Genomic DNA, 24,366 nt, shown 5'->3' on the forward strand with positions numbered 1-24,366 from the left:
ACTCCCTGACTAAAGGATTATAACTTCTCACTAACTTCAATTTCAACCACTCTCTTCTCATTGCTAATACTACAGATCTCTCTCTCTTTAAGAGGCTTGTTATATTTTATCATTTATGTCTGTCTTGGCAATGAACCTGTTCAAGAAGAGAGGCAGCTGCAGATGGGAGAAGAAACAAACTGAAATTAATCAAAGACTAGAACCCATAAATAGTATCAACAGCTAGAAATTAATGCATCTTTTCACCATCGATTTTCAAAAATAATTAAAACTGAATCCTACTATGTCTAGCTATGATTTTTCCCATTATTATCTTGCTTTGTTCTTGGGAACATGGGCTCAAAATTACAATCACAACATTTCTGCAAAGTTAGAATTTACTGCATGTCAGCTGAGCTGCAGTGACTGCATGAGTGTTCTTGGTCTGTGACAACTGCAAAGTAAGTTGATGCAGTTTAGCTCAGTAGAGAGTTCCAAATTCTGCTAAATTATCAAAAATCAGTGCTGATACACAAGGCAGACAACATTTAATGCTGAATCTAATTTAACTTAAGATTACATTTGTACTTCTAGAGCCGTATTATTCACATACCTGATCTTCTCGTTCAAAGCCTGGTGCTTTTGGATAGGAAGATGTTGATGAAGAAACAGCAGATGTGCTAGACTCAGAACATGAACCACCATTTGCTAATGATCTCTGTCTACAAAGAGATCCAAGGGGTGATAAAGAACTACTGCTGCCAGAACTTGATGTTACAGTTGGACTTGAAGAACATGAAATCTGTAGAAGACAAAAACCAGTGTCTAATATAATCTACAATTTTTTAATGCTTACAGCTATAGTCTCCCTCTGTAACACAATCAGTTGAAATTATAAATTTATTTCAGTCTGATGTAAATACAATACTAATTTTGGTTTATTTGTATATATTTTTGGCATTAGCTTAAAAAAAGTAGCAGATGACAAAAGCAACATGGAGCTATGGTAAACAGACAGACTTCAAAAGGAGATGCATTTGTGCACACGGGAATGCAACCTTGTTTGGTCTCTATGCACAAAATGAATCACAGACAGAGATTGCTCTCTACTTAATGGATATTAATGTACAAAAAAAGGAATAATTGCTTTCTGACAACGCTAATTTCTATTCCTTCATATATTTCTTAATTTACAGTTTAATGCAAGCATTATACAACTTTTTACTCTTAAAAGAACTCATCTGGATCAAGCCAAGCAGTTCAAAAAGAAAAAGGCATATAGAATCTTGGCAAAAAGCACCTAAATGCTTGTTTGTAAATCTCAGTAGGCTGTTTTCTGAAATTCTTCAATATAAAAATGTTTATTGAGTAATAAATTAACATTTTAATATTTTAAAATATTACTGAATTTATAACTTTTAGTTCTGCTGTACATTTTATAGAGAGTTTTAAACTTCTAAAGTAAAAGGCTTAAGCTGAAGGTACAATCTGTAAGTAGGTCCAGACAATTTTTTTGCTAAAAGTACAATTCTGATCAACCTGAAATTTATGAACTCAGGTGCCAGCATCCTACCATACTATCTTTGAGTGGAATTGTGGGCATTTCTTGTTTCTACATTTTTAAAATAAACTGCTCAATTTTCTTAAACTAGATGTATAATCAGATTCACAAAAGCAGTATGGAAAGAGTTCCATCCTACATTTATACCTAACAGCCCAGTGGATAGAACACTCAGTGATGATACACATTTCCAATCCCTTTGGTGTTTGTTCTGGAACAGAATCTGTCAGCTCTCAAGGAACTGAATTAGCCAGTACAATAACTGGGTGAAATTCTACCAAAGTTGGTTTGGTTTGTTTAAATACAAAACACACACTGAATCAGACAGACTAAACAAGAATAACTACATAGTTTACTGTTAAACTCTCAATTTACAGTAAAACTTAACCCTCAGTTTCATTCTATGTTCCAAAGAATGTGAAAGTATTCTAAGCAAATCGGCATTTTAACAGGAGACACCTCTCTCCCCGGAATAGTACAATATCAAAATGTCCCCCCTGAGCAGCAGGAACTTCAGATTCAAATTCCTGTAAATCAGGTAGAGAACAGACATGAACCTAGATGAGGTCTTAACCCTGGACAGAAAAAAAACCCTCCAACAAATGTAAGCTCTATACTTGCTGAAGATTATTTCCTATGCATTCACTCATGCCTATTTCTATGGAAAAATCTCCTGTGACAAACCTTATTGGTGTGGAGTCCTGTAATTAGCTTGCTTCTGAAATCCAAAAACAGCTTCTCTACACAAGAGTGTGAGATGTGCACATACCCTGAGAGCGGACAGAAGTACAAAAGTGGGCATGACAGCAAAAAATAATTGATAGCCAAGGTTTACTCAGGCAAAATTCCTTCTGAAGTCAAAGACTTAAGAATTCGTGTTTTCACCACAAGCTTGTTACCACATGCAAAGTTTCTCTTTCTGCTACGATTTACTGTAAATCCAAAACTGAGGATTGTCCCTGGGCATGGCGATGCACTTTTTTCAGCTTTAAAATACTGACATCCTTTCTCTATGGTAGAGAGAAAAAGAAAATAAAAGGACACTGCTGGAGAAAACAAAACAAAACAAACCAAACAAAACAAACCATTGATCTTAAGTGAAATTTAAAAAAATATCCGTTTTAGTCAATAAAGTCATGCTAAGGTATTCAGTTCCATATCAAAAGATTTTGAAAACTTTTTGTGAATGACATAGTTGCTCCTTGTAAGTACACTTGAAAACATACTTGTGGCAGCACAAGGCTGCTTAATGCAGCAGACGAATATGTAAAATAAAATGACTAGACAGCAAAGGCAGACTAACACCTGAAGTAAGATACTAACGTAGAAAAGCTACTGATTCAATTTAAGGATGAGTTCCCCAATCTGCACAGAATGTTTCTCAGATGCACATTGCACATCCACTTTTTCAGCTAGGTGGGCAACATATATTATTTTACCAACACAGGAAGATGTACATCATCGTTGCTCCCCTACAATGTGACCTAATGAAGTTTAGGGGAAGAGGGAGGAAGGAAGATAGCCATTATGGATTACTTGTCCTGGAGGGCTGCCTGCAAACAACAGAGCCGTAAGTGGGGAAAGATGCCCTTGTTCACCCAAATGTATGGGGCTTGAGGTACAGAGCTACAGGGCAAGAGTAGATGATGTCAGGTATGTAAACCGTTAGACAAGTTTACTTGGGACCAGTGTCTGACAGTGATGAGAACTAACACAAAGGAGGTGACAGAAAGACGGCTGATTGGAACAGAGAGAAAAACACAAACCACCAATGTAAATAAGTTACTGGGATACAAAAATGGGGGGAGGGAGGAAAACAGACTGACTACTCAAACACTAAAATTAGGTGGTTTACAGCAGATGGAGAAGGTGAAAGCAAGCAAGCAACAAAACTCAAGAATTAAACATGGAAAGCAGAAGACCTACCTGCTAATGAAAAAACAGGAACTGAATATTTAAAAAAAAAAGAAAGGAAGTGCATCAAATAATACTGCAGGTAAGTAGTCAAGTGAAAGACAGAACATTTTGCCAGACATCAGAAAAAAGGTGGCCACTTGCAATAGGACTTCAAGTAGAAAGCACAGGGAAGGGAGCAGGGTGAACTTTTCCATTTTTGCACTTGAACAGTAGTACAGGTAGAGACTCATTAAGCATGGAATGGAAAATGCACACAATGTCACAATTAGGAGTCATCAGACTCCTAATGATGTCTAACAGTAGAAGATTCCCCACAGCTGGAAGGCATAATAGAACAGTTAGTGTTTTCAGCTGTACCCAGACCATTCATGAAAGGCTAAGAAGCTTCTGGGAGAAGAGATGCTTTAGAACCTTAGCGAAACCAAAATTAGCTTCCTAAATAAAAAGGCAGACCCTCTCTCAGAACCTTTCATATACAGAGGCAGACTTCAGCACTGGGAGCCTAAGATAAAATGTAGGCATATTGGTGCCTTTATTCTCAGTCTACAGGACAGCAATATGAAGCTACCTGAAAGAAACCAAGTTTTAACAACTGCACCATTTATTGGCGATTTCTTTTAAATGTTATTTAAAATACATTCTTTTATCTGGTTTCTAACCAAACAGTATAGATCAACAGTGCTGGAAAGCTAGAAGTGAAAATTCTGGGGATAAATGTGTGTTTACTTATAACTCTACACTGCAAATGAGGTAAGAAAAACCCAAGTCTGGAGAGAACAAGAGAGAAGTCACTATTCTCACATATTATTTTGCAACGAACATAAAACCTAACAAAAGGATCTATTCCAACTGATACTAAAAGGTAGATAATAAAAGTTCTGCAATATATCTTTCTCCTTCTTCTCCCCCATCCTTAACTGATAAAATTTAATATAAACTACATTTATCACCCTTGTAATCAAACACCTCTCTACTACCAAACGTATTGCATGTACTGCACCACTGTAAGAAGCTTTAAGCATAAAGCATGTTCAGGTACAACATCAATTAATTCCTAATGTTAACAAATTAGAGCAGAGGGCTGGGATCAGGCAAAATCTTCCATGAATGAAACCTTTCCTATAGAAAAAAGAGACATATGTAAATTAAGCTGTCCTCTACTTGTATATTTGATTAACAATGATGTTCCTCACTGTAGCATTCAAAATATTGCATCTAAAGACAAAAAACAAGAACAGAAAACACAAATAATACATAGTTAAATCTGGTGCCAAAGGCAGACATTCCATTTAGGTTTACAGTAGCAATTAAATATTACTGCCTGACATTTACTATAACTGTGTTTTTTCTTCTCTTTTGCTGAAGTACAAAGAAATAAAAACCAGACGTTTAAGAAGTAAAATAAACATTGTATATTGGTACAGTGATTATTATTAGTAACTTTTCCAGAATTATTTACACTTACATTTCCAGACTGCCCACTGCTATTTGTAATGCTCTTTGTTGAGTTAAGACTGCTGCTCCATTCATTTGCAATTCCTATGCTGTCTGTTGAAAACAGGTGAGCGCCTGGCTTTGATTGACAACCAGTTTGCAGTATGACTACATTCATGGTGTCCTCTGTTGAAGGAATCCCCAACAAATTACACACAGATTTGATACTTAGCTGTGTGAATTTAACAATTACATACCTAGTACCAAACACAGCACCTGTCACATGGAAACATCAATCACACACAAGAAACCTCTCTCTTTTTCTTTAAATATAAGCATAAAGGCAAGGTAAGAATAATATAATTCACCATTATGTATTTGTGGCTGCTAACAAATGTGATACTCTTATTTACTTGCTGCATCAAAAATTGGTGGGAGGTAGATCGAAATTCATATATTTGAAGTATTCTAGATTTCGCTTTATTTTCCAGAATTGCTGTCACACCAAGGTTTAAAGACAACATTTTTAGAACTCCTAACTAGAAAGGTAACAATGGCATCATAATTATAGGGTTCTTTGTTTTCTTTTTCCAGTCTAGAACCAACTGACTTAATCATAAGACAATTTTAAGAGAATATGAGAGTTGTACTATTTAACTTAAAAAGGAACAATAACCTTTGAGAAAGTTCATTATTAACTTCTAAGTAAGTGACTTGTTAATTTTAGTACCGGAAAATTCAGCTCAAGGTGACTGAACAATTACTTTGCAACTCCCCAAATGTTAAACTATTAAACATCTTAGATATTTGATTCTTTAAATGTGTAATATATTAAGGAGATTTAGACTTCTAGTTTTACAGACAAACGATGAGTTTACTTTAGCAAGCAACTACAGTTAATAACATTCCTCACCTCATAATCCATGCACACACATCAAAGTAAGAAAGTCAGGACTGAAAACAAAATCTCCTAGTAAATTCTACAGGTACAGCAAGATTTTTTTCATTTCTAGCCACTACTGCATTTCTGAAGGTGTAAATATAAACTACAGTTAAACATCAAATTTAAACATTTCTCTCTACTAGAAAGAATAAGTAGCTCTGCTAGAGTGTATGAAAGTAGAAGCCATAGTAGGAAACAGAATGAGTATGAGATACAGACACCTCTCTTCAGTGGAGATAGCATAGCCAAGGATTGCCTCTAATGATGTGGGGATTTCTATGTAGTATTTGATTGATCACAACTCTGTTGCCTTCTTACTACACAGTCCTTTCCCAGCCAGGGATCCCTCACAGCTGTCCTTCCTTTGGCAGGTAAAAGTGGCCTATCCATTATTCACTGAAATTGTAGTTTCCTAAATGTTGTTTGACCTTTCATGGTGCAAGCTGAAAGCAGGCAGTATTCTTTTCCGCCCCTCCCTCCCATCCCCATTTCGCTGCCTTTTCTCTTTTGTTTTGTTCTGTGAGAAATACCAAGCTATTTCTACTTGTAAGGGTGGTTTATACACATTAGTAAATCTTCAGAGTGAAACTTTCCCTCAGTCTTTGTCTTTGTTTCCTTAATGGTAGCTATAAATTACTACACAGTCCAATGCTTTTAGCAAATATTACCACTATTGTATAAATTACAAAAACAGGGACATAGCTCACAAAACAGAAAGGAAAAAGCTACTAATTAGTACCACTACACACACAAGTCCAGTCCAGCCGCACCAAAAAAAAAAAAGGGAAAAAGAAACCATAGGGATTGCAAAGATGATGTCACTAGACCCCTGCTGTTCCTCCTGCAGAATGAGAGTGTGAAGAACAGTTGGGAAGACAGAAACAGATGTACTGACTTTTTGTAATTTACTCTCGCTTTCACTACATATCATCTCATTGTATAGCTGCTTGCCCAGAGCAAGTCTAGTCAGGCACCTCATGTCCAGTCAACTCTCACAGTCGGAGCAAAAGCACCATCTGATTCACACTCTCTCTTAAATCTTCATTAGCTTTTTTTCCCCTGACACAACAACATCCATGTCCAATATTCTAAAAATTAGTGTAAGTAGTCATCCCACCCTAAAAAGGTAGTATAAGACTGCTTTCCAAGTGTTTCAAGGATAAATAGTCTCTCTCTTTCCAAGGTTTTCAGGGAGAACAGCATGATTAGTTGTTGCTATTATGCCTATTGATAGTAAGTCAAACAGATACATCAAATTCAGAATGTGTGCTTCTATATCATTCTAATTCATTCCAAGAGTGAACATCATAGTTTGTGGCCAGCTGCTCAAAAGTTATGAATTCCATAGTGTAAGCCTCCCCCAGTCTAACCACATTTTCTTAGAGATCTCTAACTGTTGTAGGAGGTTGCAGCTGACAGAAAAGCGACAGTCTTGCGTGGTGGCCTGTCTCATAGCAACCACGGAAGCTCACGGAGATTGGGACAGAGCCCTCAAAAAGAAACTCAACTACCTCATGCCAGTGCAATCGTGCTTCAGGGATTATGCCAAACATGCTACGTAGAAATAGGGTTGTACTCTTTATGAGATACAACTTTTTCAGCTATATAGCCTCCTTACAGTTTGCACTAACAATGGTCAGGCTAGGTCTGGCTTGGAGAATCCCATCTTTCATGAAGTCAGAAGTAAGTTTTTTCATTATTGACCTCTTAGCACCAATAGAAGAAAAGAGTCTTGGACGGACAATGTGAAGGCAAATGCCTCCAGTAACAGAAGCTGTTATACAGGAGATGTGTTCTTTGAAGTGTTTCCAAGTTCTTGCCAGCAGAATTTCAGTCTGCAAGTGTTTCTGTTTAAAAAAAAACCAAAACAAACCACCTATTTTTTGTCAAAGTGCCAGGTGTAGTCAGGCTGTCAGTGGACAAATGAGTGCCACAGATAGATGTTCATTATTTTAAGAGAGTGCATTACTGAAGTGTCCAAACATACCCTAGCTACTCTCTGCTTTGCAAAGGGTGCCAGGGAGATATGCGAGATCCCACTACTTCTCTACTTCTCAGGATCTGGTGCCCTCCCTCTGGTCATCACAAAGTGACTTTGGGACTACGCTGGACCCAGAGCTTCAGCCAGAGGGGGCAAAAACAACGAGGGACATTTGTATGACAACACTGGCTGCAGCCAGGGCCTCAAGGGAAAAGCAGTCTTGGAGGGATAACAATATTCCTCATGATCTTCACAAATGAGGGAGAAAAGGGAAAAAAATGGTCAGATGGTTCTGAGGAATTCATTGAGGAAAGACAAGGAACATGTGCTTCCACAGATTATTTCACATAGACTGATAAAAATTGCTGACATACATGTATGAATGGTGGGAAATCTTCCTCTACCTGTTTCACATAGCTAGGGCTTCACTGAAGTTAGGTGGAGAACACCCATAACTTGGGATTCAAAGAGATCCACAAATCAAGAATTTCATGCTTTTCATACTGATGGTAAGATCCACAACTCTGAAACCATTCCCTCCCCCTTCCCTGGGAAGAGATGGAAGGGACAGAAACCATTTTATTCTATGGACAGTGGAGACAGACTGCAGAGCTGCTGAGCTAAGCTTAAAGCTGCTGTCAACGGCAGAAAGGCACTCTTGCTAATAGTAACCAAACACTTAACTTCTGATGGACTATTCATACTACCAGAGACAGGGGGTGGGTACTGTTGCAAGATTTCAAGGTAATTTGTCAAGATTTCCTACTTACATAGTCTTCATTCCAGATGATGCAAGCCAAAGAGTTCCAGAGCATGCTGGTTGAGCCATATGAGTCCCTTCTGATGGATATAAAATTCTGTCTAAGTCAACTATATGGAGAAAATTAAGCTGCTGCTTCTCAATTAGCACTGCTAACATGGTCAAAGTCTCAGGAATTCTCTCTAGAGTTCTGGAGATTTTTAAAGAGTACAAGAATTCATCCTACAGAGTAGAAGAATGGGATTTGGGTAGAAGGAGTAGGAACAGATTAGAAAGACATACATTAGGGAGAATAACATCAGCAAATTGTTAAATTTGGACTTTTCTTCAGCCCTCTTTATCTTTAGCCTAGGAATGCTTAACTTCTCCTTAGAGATGGAAATCTTGTTTATTGTCAACGAGAGCTTCCTGCGAGAATAACTCCTCTCACAGGAATTGAGCATCAACTGGACTGTTAAAGATACTAATGATGAAGACACAGAAGACGCACAGAAGCAGATCACAATGGAGTCTCAAAAGAACTCCAGTCTCCAAGAGCTCTGCTGAGTTTATCCTGTACGCTCTCCATGCTGGAGAGGCAAGAAGGGAGGCAGCATTCAATGTGTTCTAAGGAAGAAAACAAAGAAAAAGCAGTCTTCGCCCACAGGAATTTATTTCATAGCATGTCACAATTATACCACGCTGCGTGTATGGAGTGAATTTGTTTAAATCATAGTCTTTCAGCTGTTTCAGGAAAAACTTACAGCAGATAAACAGAAAAGTAAGCCCAGTGCCATAAATTACTTCTGTAACAAAATGTGTATTTTCAGACTTTCCTTAGTCAAAGAAGTACTTGCCAACACTGGCAAACAGTGAAGGACATGATTTAAGAGAGAGCCCCAACAGCACAAAAGCAAAGGCAGTGAGCTACTTTTGATGTAAAGAAATAATCAATACTGACTTCACTGCCATAATGTTTTGAATAATTGCTAGGTCTTAAAATAATGGGTTTCTTGAAATAAATAGAGGAGGCTATTCATCCTTCCTCTTCTGTGAGTAACAAAACCACAGAAAAGTAAACTTGATCATCCCGCAGAAGTTAAAAGACGAGTTGACCATACCAGAGATTCTCAGAAACAAGAGCTGTGGGCAGTATCACTCTATTTACTGAAAGTCTTCTAGGTAAGCAAGTGACACAATAAACGGTTGTATAGAATATCACATTTGCCTAGATAGGTTAGACAGAGAGAAAAGACTGCCATTACTTATCATTAGAGAATCATAAGACAAATAATACTGAATTGCAGAAATCTGGAGCTTTCCAAAATTGGTAGGGTCTCTCATCCTTCTTTCCAGCTCTAGAAGCACAAGGCAAAAGTAAGCCAGGAGCAGACTTTTTTTTTTTTTAAGCATAACTATGGGGTTTTATTGATCATATAAGCACGCAAAAGCTTCATAATCAAAAAAGAAAATATTTATCACCTATAAGAAACTAGTTACATAGAAATGCTCCAAGTCTTGCCTTGCATCACAACTGAAAAGAAGGCATGAATAGTTGTTGCAACTGTACACTTCACCTTCTGGAGTGCAGGAAGAGTGTAGGGGTAACCTAGGCTGATACTACTGTTGCATCTGATGATGCATACCCAGAATTAATCTGTGTGGATGCATATCAAAAGATTAAGCGCTCTCTTAGAAAAAAATGGTCCGTCTTCCCTTTTTCTGTATAAAACAGTTTGAGTGCACCAATGATGTAAGTGGGCTAAGGAGTAAAGAGGACAGCTGATATAATTTTCTCTGTGTCCTTTTTCAGTTTAGCTAAGGCCCTAGTTCTGCAAATACTTTGCAAGGATGTTTAACTTTTACCTGAGAAGATTACTAGAGGTTTCAATAGCACAGCTAATATGTTTTAAAAAGTCAAGCATGTGTGTAGAAAATTGACAAATCAAGCTCAAAAAGTTACAGGGACAAGCTAGATTTGCAAAGAAAAGCACCTCCTGTTTTACTGCTGATGCAAATTTAATGCAAATGCAGCAAGCTCCCACAGCAATGTACAGTATCATAAAACACGAAATACATTTCTAAAAACAAGTGACATTGAATGCCATTTCTGCATTAAAATTAATGATGTTAAGTCACTTCTGTTACTGATGTTTAGAAATGACTGTTCACTTTTTTATGAACACTGATACAAAACAACAGTTCTCTTACTTACTTTCAACATGTGCAAATGCACAAAATGGACCACGGGGGCAGTAACCAGTTTGGCGTATGTCATTGCACTTTGTAGATTTATATATCTGAACAAAACAGAAGGGTAGTTAACCTAAACGTATTTGTTACATAATGACAAAAGTTAGAAAATTTAAAAACCTTTACATGAAAAATTCTGAATATTTACTAACAATATGTATTACAGTTTTCTCAGAAGATTCAGTTCTTATGATCATTTTTAAAAACCAAATAGAAGGGCAGAATTTTAAGAAAAGCAAACCTGACACAAGAGAATCTTAACCCTCTTCTGCACAGTAATAAATAGTAAGTATCAATAACATTTTAGAAAAGCATTGTTTAAACTGCTTTGGTTTTCCATGTTGTACAGAAACAAGTAAAACATCAGGAATAAAATGTTCAAAGTCATTTACACTACTTTTAAGAAATCTTGCAGGAGAAATTATGTATACATTAGAGCGTCTTACACAGCTAAAAAACCCAACCCAAACCAACCAAACAAAAAAACCAGTATGTGTTTTTCAACACAGTTCTTTTGTTAGGACACTTCTAATATTCAAATTATTCTAACACTCAAATGTCTTTCTCTAACCTGACTGGATGCGTGAGAACTGAAGTAATACTGACTGTTCATGACGGAGATGATTACACAAGTCACTAGTAAGCGCCAGATTCAGTGTGCTGCTCTACCAGGATCCTGATGACCTTTGGATCTCACAAGGCTGGGAGGAGGGGCTGACATACTATCATACTAGAACAATACTAAGATCCTATTTAAAAGTACATAGATTCTTTAGAAAATTAAGTCTGGTGATTTGCAAGTCTGTGGCAAATAGCAGAAGCTTTCAATGTCATTTGAGTGATTCATGACTCAATAAGTAATAATTCTTAGTTCAGAATGCCAGTTTTGCATATGCTATGTTAAAAAATGTTTACCTCAGACTACCGTCTTAGAGCAAAGATGAAAAATGAAACTATGTATTAAAACAAATACCAACGACTAGTTCTGTAAGCTCTTTATTTTAGAGCTATTTTAAGCACTTTAGAAAAATTTCCCTCTCATAAGTGATTTTGAATTGAGGCTGAAAGTTCAGTTGCTATACACAACACTATTTCATGCATAACCCAAAGATCATCCAAGAAACTACAGTAAAATGCTAAATCACAAAATTATTACTGATGTTTGTCACGCTACGAATGATTTATTTGTCCTCAAACACTGAAAAGGTGGTAAACAACCAAGCTGTAGACAAGCATTCACCCAAATGACACACTTGATAAGCAAACCAGCGGGACTAATCTTTCCGCCAATTTCACTGGGAGCTATCACAGATGTTACACTCAAGCATCCAACAAAGTTAAAATTACCTTGCCTACAGAGGAATCTAGAATCACCCTGTTTTTCTGGAGTGTCTTACTTCAGCAACTAGGAAAGTCTCCTGCTCTTTCCACCTCCTCCAGACCTATTCAGTTGCTCTTAATTATTTGCAATAAAGCTTTTAAAACTATACTTAAAATACAAGTTTGAGCCAAGTCATTGAATAGCAAGTGCTATTGTGACTTAATTACCAATCTGAGAAGCTAGGTAAAAAGAGAGAACACATTTATTTATGCTCAAATGCAGGGAATATTAATTATTTTTTCATAAGCAGTACAATAAAAATGCGTATCGGTGAAAACCACAGCAGTAAAAATAACTATTTTTTAGCAAATTTTGTTTTGCTTAAGCAAACACCTCAATGACTGGAAGTGTTGAAAGAAATGTCACATGCGTTTTCATAAATAATATCCTTAATCAATAATCTAATCCATAATAAATTTGAGATCTCTACAAATAAGTGGAAATGTAGTTCTCACCTCAGGATGAAACTGCTGCTCTGTACGAGAATGACAATATTGACAGTTGTCCCCACTTTCACACCTGGAAGGTTCACCCCATTCGTCTGCATGTTTTACACTGGGGCAAGGAGTGGACCTAGAAAAAAAAAGTGATGTCCAGAGTGTGTTTGTTATCTACTTCCTGGCAGAAGTCTCAAACAATTTCGCACTAAATCTCAGTCTCTTGAATTCTGGGACCTATAAAGTTGCAAATTCTGAGAGACTCTGACTTTTTGGAAAGTCTTTGACAGAAAGATGAGCTAGTAGGATTCTATCTACCTTCTGTCATTACATTTTTTCACAAGCAAGCAAAGCCCATCAATTCTAAACCCTGCACCACTGCACAAACCAATGAAGAAACCACAGTGTATGAGAATGACGTAAAATGATGTAATGATGAAAAGCAAGAAAGGCAATGCATTAAATTTGGGTCCTAAAATATTGCTCAGAAGTGGAAAATCATAGAACAAAACCAGAAAAAAAGACAGAAACTATAATTGCTCTTTTCATGACAAAGAAAGTTTGACCTAACAATTACAATTTTTGCTAAGAATTATAGAAATTGTTTTCATTATTCACGAGAAAGAGGGATATTTCCATTACAGTGTCATAGTTTTTGTCTTCAGATCTGTCTGATCATTCTGAACAGATGCTTTTTTCCCAAAAAAATATTTTAGTAAGTCTATTGGGAAAGATGTGTTTTTATTCCATTAGGAATATCCAATTGTATTTTAGAAGAAGCCAAACAGATCAGTCCATTAACAACTGTCCAACTGACCAAAACGTCTATTCTTAATATGTATTTATGTACCTGTATTTGAATTTTCTGGGATTTCGTCTTCTATCTCGACTGTTGTGATAGTGTGGACACGCATAACCCTGGCGGCAGAGTCTGGGTGGCTTGGTACATTGTTCTGTCTTGTAGCCAGCTAATACAAAATTCCTGTCTGTAAACAGGTCAACAATTAAGAGAAATAAACAACTAATTTCTGCATTCAGAGTGTCTCGTAGTGATCTTAGCTACTACACTGCTTTTTGTAAAATAATTACAATTCACAGACCTGTCCATTCTTATAAACTTAGAGTGACTCGTGCAATTTTAAAAATAAAAGTCTAACACATTTACATGCAAAGCGATCTTCACTGCTTTTATGTTCAACAGCAATATTACGATAAAGTACACAAATAAAGCACTAGCTATCTACTGGTAGAGAAATCATCCAGAAATTCTCATTATATACATTTAACATTTTGAAAATGAATATCTGAATATACATTATTCATTTTAGTAAGACAAACACTAAAAACTTATACAGTTTTGCGACTGATTTCTCTTAAGTTTAGTGTTGACAGTCCTTATTTCACCAAAACTGCTTTCATGTTAAGGCATGTTAAGGCTGTCCAGTAAAATCTTCCTGGACAAATTATAGAGCCTCTTCTCTACCTTTGCCTCTGTCTCTACATCTTTGGTTCCAGGAAGAAGGAACTAGGAGATGACAAACAAGGTTCTGTCTAGAAACAGAAAAATTCAGAAAAACAATGCAGCAAGTAAATAAATTAGAAGGTAGCATTTAACTAACAACAAGCATGGGTTTGTGAGGAGTAAATCATGTCAAACTAATCTAACTTCTTCCTAAGTAGAGAAAATGGTCGTAGGTAAAACAAAAGCAGTCAATGTCATGTATCTTGACTTCAGCAAAACTTTTAACCTGAGATGTTCTCTAAATCAAAGTGCACAATACTACAAGAGTCCTGTAGGATTTGTGGAAAACTAGCTGAAGAAACATTCTCAGAGAGTCATTAATAATATACTTTCAAATATTAAATATTATAAATCAGAGTATCACATGGAGTCTGTTCTTGGTTCAGTCCTTTTCAATAGTTTCATTAAAGACTTAGGAAAATAAGGCTGAATTAACTGGTTGGATGATTTGCAATCTCCAGAAACAATGTACAGTCTCACCATATTTACAGGGATTGAGAGAAGCCATACATTATATAACACAGACTTGTCACAAGGCAAGAAATGCAATAAAAGTGCTCGTAGTTGGTGAATTTTGATGTCTTTTATATTGAACATCCAATAATTTTCGATCTATAGCTGACAATTAAGCTCTACACATTGTCAGTACTTAAATGGTTGGAACTCACCCTGTAGTAGGTTTAAAAATATAGAGGGAACAAGTTTTATACAACTATCTCCCCTTGAATTCCTCAGAGACAGCATCTTCATGTGACCGAGCTATCAATCACAACCGCAACAGCTGCTTGCCCATTCCCCCCGCACCTGCCCCCAGGCAGGGGAGAGAGTCAAAAGAGAAGGTAGAAACTCGTGGATTGAGATAAACACAGTTTAATAAAACAAAAAAATAATACTAATATATTTCTACCACTACTATATATAAAAAATATAAAATAAAAGATACTCAATGCAATTTCTCACAAATTCCATCCATGCTGAGCACCCAGTCCCAGGAAGCAGCATCCTGGTCCCAAACAACCGGTCCCGGTGAGAAGAGAGAAAAATGCAGAAAGGCACAGAGGCCCACTGCAAAACGGCAGAACAGCAAAAGGCCAGACTAAAAGAACTCAACTGAAACGGAGCAGAACCAGAATGGGTGTCCATCTCCCTCCCTCTAGCTGGTAAATCCTGACTTCTTAAATAAGAAGCATGATGCTAAGGGCATGGAGTATTCGCACTGATCAGTCTGGATGTCAGTCAAGGCCTGTCCCATCCATGTCCCTTCCCAGCTGCCTCACACCTGCAGCCAGAGAGCTCAGAATGACCTTGGCTTCCCAGACAGCAACTAAGATAACAATAAGCTCTTACATTCTCTGTTCCAACTCAAAAACACTGGCAAGTTACTTGAAGAAAAAGATTAATTCTGTCCTGGGGTGTTATCCTCTTATTCTCAAACTAAATCCAAACAACAACTGTGCTAGCTACAAGAAATAAAAGTTTCTAACTGCACAAAGAAAATCAACTCACTTTCAGTCAAACAAGCATGTGTCCCCATATGAATTTTGTGGAAGTAATCATATCCAGCAGTCTTTCCTAAAGTAAAATTTGGCAAGAACTCTAACATTATCCAATTGATACTAACATCTTTGGCTACATAATAAGCAAGTTTAAACCAAGAACATGAGAACCAAATTTTAAAGCCTTAAGAAAACTGGGGCAATCGGATTTATTTTAAGAGATCTACTATAATGCTTTCAAGACATACTTGTATTTTAATATTCTGCTCCACTTTTCTGTTTAATATTCTACTTTATTCCTGCTAGTCAAGCTCATCAAAGAATAATCATCCAGTAACTAGTCTATAATGACTTAAAAAATGAAGAGACTAATCATTACCACTACTTAGCACAAAACAGAGTTCCTACTGACTTTTAAGAACATTTACTCAATTGACACAGATTAGCAACATTTGTATCAACGAAACTGAAAAAAAAACCTATTAAACCTTTCCAAAACAAAACATTTCCAAAATGCAATCTGAATATGTGACAGACAGTAAAACTTGTTCACAAATATCCATATTACATATATAAACCAATTCTCTACTCTTGTTAAAAAAGTCTTTTGAACTTCTCCCAGATGAAGACCCAGGATCAACAAATTGGATAAAACACCAATAAAGTAACAGGGAAAGGAGACAGGGTAACATTACCCTGCCATCTCGGATCTTCACCAAGGATCTTCTCAATCATTGCCTGGCTTGCTAAAATTCCTGGTTGTAGATCAGGAATGCCTTCACCGCATCCTAGCTGCCCATTCTGTAAGGTTTCCTGTGCCTGATGTTCTCTGGAATGAGGAAAAGAAAATAACACTGCTAAACTGTATAGCTACAGTAACCCTCTCTGTCACAGGTATAAACCTGGCCAGGTCTAACACAATGCTGTCATTTAATTCAGCTCTTAACAAGCCTAAATTGTAAAAAACCCGCCACTATTTCTAACTATTACTTGCACTGAAGCTGGCAAACAATCTTAAGGAATAACCATGTCACACAAATCAAAGAGAATACATGAAGGAATGCTGGCATTATGTACACAGACAATATTTGTACCAGCACCGCCTATCTGTACCTCCGTATGCTGCCGTGCTGACATTTTGAATATGCTGTTAATTTCTGATATTCCACTGCCACATAGGACATGATAGAACTAAAAAATATATAGAAATGGCAATAAGGATGATCAGAAATACAGAACTTCTCCTCAATGAGGGAGAATTAAATACCGTAAGGCTCTTTGCCTTGGAAAATTTATGACTGAAGGAAGGTACAAAATATAACTATTGAATACTATGTCATATAAATTAGACAAGTACTTTTGGCTCACCGTAAGATTTCGCAAGAAGACTGCCAAGACATTTTGCAAGAAGTTTGTCAAGACATTCAGGAGAACCAGTAACAAGCAACAATCACTATGAGGAAATGGAACCTCTTCTGCAAGAATTTGCAACTGCTTCGCGAGGAAGCAACCACAAGCTTGCTGAAAGATCAGAATGACTGCTACCACAGAATCCCAGAATGTCAGGGATTGGAAGGGACCTCAAAAGCTCATCCAGTCCAATCCCCCCGCCGGAGCAGGAACACCCAGATGAGGTTACAGAGGAAGGTGTCCAGGCGGGTTTGAACGTCTGCAGAGAAGGAGACTCCACAGCCTCCCTGGGCAGCCTGGGCCAGGCTCTGGCACCCGCACTGGGAAGAACCCAAATTTAAGTGGAACCTCTTGTGTTCCAGTTTGAACCCATTACCCCTTGTCTTATCATTGGTTGTCACTGAGAAGAGCCTGGCTCCATCCTCATGACACCCACCCTTTACATATTTATAAACGTTAATGAGGTGACCCCTCAGTCTCCTCCGAGCTCCAGAGCCCCAGCTCCTCAGCCTTTCCTCACACGGGAGATGCTCCACTCCCTTCATCACCTTTGCTGCCCTGCGCTGGACTCCCTCCAGCAGTTCCCTGTCCTTCTGGAGCTGAGGGGCCCAGAACTGGGCACAATATTCCAGATGCGGTCTCACCAGGGCAGAGCAGAGGGGCAGGAGAACCTCTCTGACCTACTGACCCCACCTTCTAATCCACCCCAGGATGCCATTGGCCCTCTTGGCCACAAGGGCATAGTGCTGCTGAAAGTAAAAGGTATTGTATTAATGGTACAAAACCTCTAACAAAAATCTGAGACAATTTTATTACAGCATTTTAGTAAAATTAAGCTGTAGAGAGATTCAATAATGGCAAATCAGTACAAAACATTTTAAAAATACTATAGCATAATAATATTGGGCAGACTTTGAAGCAATGGAGAAACAAGGTGAGGAATCAAATACCAGAGGTGGATCTATAGTACTCCATGAGAGTCAAAGGCCTCTACCTTCAATTGGCACTGCTTTCTCTAGACACAAATTTTCAAGGAGTTTACCTCCTATACTAAACCACTCCTAACTCAGGATCTCTGTACAGTAGTTTGAAAGGTGTGGTGGTTTACAGTGTAATTAGCTATGATATCATTTACATATAATTTCAAAAACTTCCCAGACCCCAAGTATCCTCCCAAGAAAGAAAATCTCAAAGGGAAAGGAAGACAAGACAGACCCAAAGCCAAACCTAAACCTTTCAAACAGGGAAAAGATTTATTTTACAGACTGAGAAAAGGTGCAGGCAATGAGAAGGAAAACAGTTCCTAGAGCGTGCTTTTTATTTAAGGTGTATATGTAGAGGAACAAGGCTATAAACGGGAATAAAGTTAATGTCTGCATCAACGATTCTACTATTATTTCTCTGCTCTTTACTTAAAACGAAAAAACCCTAATATCTGTGTCCATCATAGAGCAAAAAGATCACCAAAGGAAAAATAAGACCCAATTGTTTGGACTTCCTTGTGAATGCTGAATGCCTGAAATCAGGCGAAGCAATGGCACATGACTGTTTTTCACAAACGCCGAAGTAGTTTGAGGAAGGCTACTTATAGGTTCAAGCTGTTAAATACAGACTCGACCCCAAACGTCTTCAGTGCCTCCTGATGCTCTATATGTATCCAATCACAAATAAACAATCATGTAACACATTAAAAAACATTTAGAGAACAGAGCTTAGCCTCAGTCTTGCTATACATTGGTTTATCATTCTAATACAACACAAAAGATTACAAAGATACTAAGCAATCTGTATTTAGACTGATGTGGCATCATGCCGCATATGCTAAATGAGGAAAAAGAAAACGGACAGATGTCTTGCAGAAGAAGCATCAGCTAGCTAACTGAAGTCTTCTGGAAAGAAAAGCTATATATAACTAAACAGTACGTGACCAGGCAATGCAGCAGTGAATTTCTGTGGCAAAATATGAATTCAAATAATTATGAAATTACTGAAAAGGCACTAGCTTTATGAAAATTACGGTGAAAGGAGAGCCATCATCTCTCAACAGATGGCTGGGAATAAGGGATAACAAAGGTAAGAATGCAGGAAAGCAGCCATACTAGCTCAGGTCAAAGGTTCCTCTAGCCTGGAATCCTGCCTCCAACAGTGGCCAATAACAGATGTCTACAGAAGAGTACACGAACAGGCCAAGAGTACACTGGTAATCCCCCAGAATGCTGTTCCAGTGTCCAGAAAGAGATACTTGTGACCCTCTAAGGCTTCAAAGCTCTCTAGGAATTGGCATATGTACAGACTACTTTCTGTAGCCAGAGCTCCCCTTCCGCCCATTTATAAAACCTCCCAACATCCTAGCTTTGGCCACACCTAAAACTCATACCTATCACTACCATGATTAATAAAGGACCTTATTTCACTAGTAACTTGATGATACTGTAGAGAAGCAGAAAATAATACTGATATCTTATACATGGAAAAATACAACATAATTTTAAAAACCCACAATGTCAGTAGGCAAAATATCAAACATACAAGCTGAGAACTTGAAAGATGGCTTAACAAAATCATAAGTTTGTGAATGTAAAAACCACATGCAAATTTACAAGGCATAAATGACAAAAGGCAGACTATGTGGTCTTTCATCAGTTGTAAGAATTATATATATGGTTCCTGAAATTGCAAGTTACAGAACCTCAGTATTTGTATTTCCCAATGTGCTTCTATCTGCTATTGTGATGTACATTGAATTGTATTCTTGTGTTTACAGTTACAGAAGCAAGTATATTTTTCAAGCAAAGCATACTGCATTTTTCTGGTATGTAGTGATAACAGATAGGTGTTATTTCCTGCTAATCAGGCTGAAGAATTTGAAACAAGGCTACCTTATGTCATATACTGGTGGTCTAAGGTCATGTGGGCCATGAGCAAAGGCACAGTGAATTCCATTCTTCGCACAGTGACCCCGGGCATCTGTTTCATGAATGCATGTTCCAGTCTTGTAATATCTGAGATGATACTTCCTTTCTGTATCTCCTGTTGTTCGATGCAGGTAAGGGCAACTACATAATAGAAAGAAGAAAATTAGAGCACTGCTTTGAATTTTGTTTTTAATAATTTAATTCTGAATTATGCTATATCTCTTATTAACTTAAAACAAGTAACTTTGCAGGATTATTCAAACAAAAATTGTCCCAAGCAAACCACCATCACAGATCAGCTTCGAAATAAAAAACATTAATCTATTTCTTAGTTTCTGCTAAAGTTATAAGAATTTATAGCAGGATGCTCGCAAAAATATTATTAATGAGTCTAGTAAGCACCCTGGTAAGCAACAACATCATCTGAGCTAAGGAATGACATCTTCCATACTGATACAAGTTCAAATTATTTCCACACTAATAAATACAGTATTTTTTTTAATGTTATCATCATCTAAAATCAAGGGCTACTTGAAGCATGGAGATTTTTTTTCTGCTCGTTATAGACATGGAACTTATTGAATAATCTCAGACGAAATCTAAAATGACTCCTTTATTAAAAGGAAGAGAACAATTTTTACATCAGCAATACATCTTTGTACATATACTAACCATTTTCCAGACACAACTATGTGAGTTACGGTCTGTACTTTACAATGGCTGTCATGTATGGATTATAATTCCAACTACCAATAGCAAACAAATTTTTAAAAACCCACAAAAATATATATACATATGTAATATATACATTAATCTGCAAAAACTATCTTCCCCCATCCCAAAGTAAAAAGAAACTGCATGAAAAAGCTTACAGAGTGGTAGAGAACAACAGAGAAGTCCCACAGAAATATTTTATTTTGAATGGAAGGAAAATAGCAAAGCACTAAGTAGACTTTAACACTCGTAAGAATTTATGCTGGATTAAGCTTTATTTACTATATTCCAAAAAGGTTATTTAGAAACTAGCCTAAATAAATGCAATTGTCTACAAACATATTTACATCCAAATCACACATTTTTTTCCTGCTGTGCTAAACACCTGCAGCTTGTGCTGACTTCCAGGAACTGATACTGTTTATAATTTCTGAGAATCAAGACGCTTCCTTGTAGGAATTTAAAACGAGCGTTCTGTTAAACAAGACATACGGGCTGCAACTAGTGATTTGTACCTATCTCTTTTAATCCCAACAGAACTAATTAGTGGGAAGACTAAGTAGGATCTGAAAGTAGTTCTTTCAGACTTCTTGGCTCTACATGGAAAGACAGGACGCAATCATTTTTGGACCCATTATCATGCCTCAGCTGAACTTTGTGAGAAGTTCTTTGTGATGTATGAATAGTACTGATGCAGCCCTCCTGTTCTGCTAGAATTGCTACTGATATGGAAAAGTGAGAAAACCCACAAGAGTCTACCAGATACTTTTGCCAGCACTAGTCCTGTACAGAGCTCTAAACAAGACGAAATGCCACCTGAGGCTATATTTTTGTTATTGCTAACGCCCCACCACTAGCAGAATCTTTGCAGGGGTCAAGTGTTTTCATTTTCCCAGCAGACTGCTCTGTACAAACTCTTATCTTTCATTCACATATGCACACCTCACAAAGGTGAGAATATGCTGTAATATTCTTATGCATAATGTTCATGCCCCTGTTTTCACCTGCTTAAGTTTACTTGTTCCTTTTGGAAACAAGAATTAAATTTCCAATCTTCCATGTAAGAAGTGTACAGGTACTCACATCTCATTGCTTGTCTCTAAGTCCATGGTTCCTTACTCGAGGGCAAACATTTTTGCTTAAATATCTGCAGTTTTTCCCTAGCAAAGTCACCTTATCAGTAGAGGGGGGTGTGTGGCTGTGTGGAACCCCTCTCCCCTCCACCACAAAAAATTAAAGCCTTCAATTATTTTTAAATGACTTTTTAAAAAAAAAAAAAAAAAAGATAATTCAATGGAATATAGACATAGCTTGTCAGATAAATTGGGCACAACTTCTTGTATGCAATGTGAGAGAGGGAGAAATACTCAGGTTGCAATTTTTCCCACAAAAAGACAACATGGATTCCAAAAATAAACTGTCACAAGATGCTTACTTCTGCTAAACGAAACCTCGGTTTATTTGCCCTTAGACTCAATACTTGTGCCATCAATAGCTAATGAAATCTGAATTTTATTGAAAATACATCTTTCCTACCGCATATTTTGCTAGCTGCCTGAAGAGTCCCATAGCAGGTGAAGTCCTCCTCCAGAAACTAACAGAATGCTTCATTGAGGCTAGCCAGTGTGACCAGGACAGTTTGTTAGCTGAATTTTGTCTGAGACTTGTAAAGAACAAGATAAGAGCTAGTTCTAAAGGTGACCCAGGGGAACTAAACAGCATGCAAACCTCAAAGAGCAAAAACAACGGCATTAATTTTGCATGTGTATGTTTTACATAAAAATGTGTTATTCATACCCCAATAATACATATGCTATTAGGCACAGACATTTTGATCAGCTGTAGTTCATCATAGGATCATTAGTCAGAAAGGCAAAAGCCCCTAATAAAAGCAGCTTTTAGATGGTAGATAGTACTTACTCACACGTAGTATCAAAGTAGGCCAATGCAGCGAAATATGCACAGAACAGACATTCTACTCAACCTTTAACAAACTAGAGGAATGTTATCACAGAATCACAGAATGTTAGGGATTGGAAGGGACCTCGAAAGATCATCTAGTCCAATCCCCCCGCTGGAGCAGGAACACCTAGGTGAGGTTACACAGGAAGGCGTCCAGGCGGGTTTTGAATGTCTCCAGAGAAGGAGACTCCACAACCTCCCTGGGCAGCCTGTTCCAGTGTTCCGTCACCCTCACTGAGAAGAAGTTTCTTCTCAAATTTAAGTGGAACCTCTTGTGTTCCAGCTTGAACCCATTACCCCTTGTCTTACTGTTGGTTGTCACCGAGAAGAGCCTGGCTCCATCCTCGTGACACCCACCCTTTATATATTTATATATTTATAAACATTAATGAAACATCCTTCATTTTAATGGAGTATAAACCATTGTAATACATAGCTTTTAACAAGACTAGTATTTTCATTTAAAATGGCTGATTTTAACTATCATGAGATTACATGGCTGCAAGCTAATAAACTTGCTCTGATGTTTAGTACTCAGTTTGGTACTAAGGCTGTTCACAGATCTCTTATTCCTTAGGAACAAAACAAAACAAAAAAGTTGCTTCCAGGCAGAATAACAAATTATTTCATGGCCCATATTTCTACAGCCATCTCCCAGCTTAAAATAACTGTACTGAATCCCACCTTACCCTGTTTCCCCGAAAATAAGCCCTACTCCAAAACTAAGCCCTAGTTTTAGTTCATACAAAAGTAATTTTAAATAGTGTCCAGGCAGATATACAGGTTAAAAAGTAAAATTAATTGGCAAGAGAATGCAGCAGGACAGATAGACCCTTCACCAAGAAAAGCAGACACCCTCAAAAGAATTGCACTCAAAAGACCTCACGAGACCCAAAACGATAAGGGCTGGCAAGTGCTGGGCTCTCACACACACACTGGGTAGTTCTGCTGGGTTTGGAGGGTTACGATGATGTTCCAGAAGATGACGACATGACTGTATTTGAATAAATGTTGGTTTTTGTTCATGAATATCGGTAAATGTAGATTGTTGTAGATGGAAAAAGGAAATAGAGTCACAAGAAATTAATTATGGAATTCAGGGTTTGGAGAGTTATGGTGATGTTCCAGGACGTGATGACATGACTGTATTTGGATAAATGTTGATTTTTTTGTTAAAAAATAAATGTAGATTGTTGTTCATGGAAAAAATAAGATATCCCCTGAAAATAAGCCCTAACACATCTTTTGGAGCAAAAATTAATATAAGACCCTGTCTTATTTTGGGGGAAACAGGGTAGAAATCATGCATCAGTAAACAATGTTATTCTGTATTTTTAAGTTCTATTGGAATCTCCACACAGCATGTAGCTATTGAAATCAGCTTTGTTTTCTGCATCCTGATCTCACAAAGTAAAAATGTCATTACATTATTCAAAGTGGATATATATACCACGAAATAGAACATATGTTCACAAAACTTAAAAGGTTAACCGGTTACTGAAATGTATATTTTTTTTTTGCACTCTTCTTAATTCACATAATAAACATTCCAAATAAATCCTTTAAAAATAAAACAGTTCCAGTTTAAAGGGTAATACTAGATGTTCATAAGTGTATGAAAACAACCACATATCCTCTTCTGTTCAACCCTGAGGCACTGACATATTTTTTCCTGTGATTACTTGCAGTGCTCTTCTGTAGTAGGCTTTTGTAATTCATTCG

General features: G+C 37.3%; 1 protein-coding gene across 1 annotated transcript in view; it reads right to left on the reverse strand.

Annotated features, from left to right (window-relative positions):
* Positions 1 to 592: 592 nt before the first annotated feature.
* UNKL (unk like zinc finger) overlaps positions 593 to 24,366 on the reverse strand; it is a gene marked incomplete at its 3' end in the record, with an annotated part of 28,164 nt that continues 4,390 nt past the window's right edge. The window contains exons 3-9 of the mRNA XM_065644972.1: positions 19,933 to 20,109; positions 16,339 to 16,472; positions 13,476 to 13,611; positions 12,644 to 12,761; positions 10,770 to 10,854; positions 4,923 to 5,077; positions 593 to 781 (exon numbers count right to left, since the gene is read on the reverse strand). Of these exons, the coding sequence (XP_065501044.1) occupies positions 593 to 781; positions 4,923 to 5,077; positions 10,770 to 10,854; positions 12,644 to 12,761; positions 13,476 to 13,611; positions 16,339 to 16,472; positions 19,933 to 20,109 (994 nt within the window). The remainder of the gene's footprint in view (positions 782 to 4,922; positions 5,078 to 10,769; positions 10,855 to 12,643; positions 12,762 to 13,475; positions 13,612 to 16,338; positions 16,473 to 19,932; positions 20,110 to 24,366) is intronic.

The sequence above is a fragment of the Caloenas nicobarica genome, chromosome 14 (assembly GCF_036013445.1).
Source record: "Caloenas nicobarica isolate bCalNic1 chromosome 14, bCalNic1.hap1, whole genome shotgun sequence".
NCBI classification, from domain to species: domain Eukaryota; kingdom Metazoa; phylum Chordata; class Aves; order Columbiformes; family Columbidae; genus Caloenas; species Caloenas nicobarica.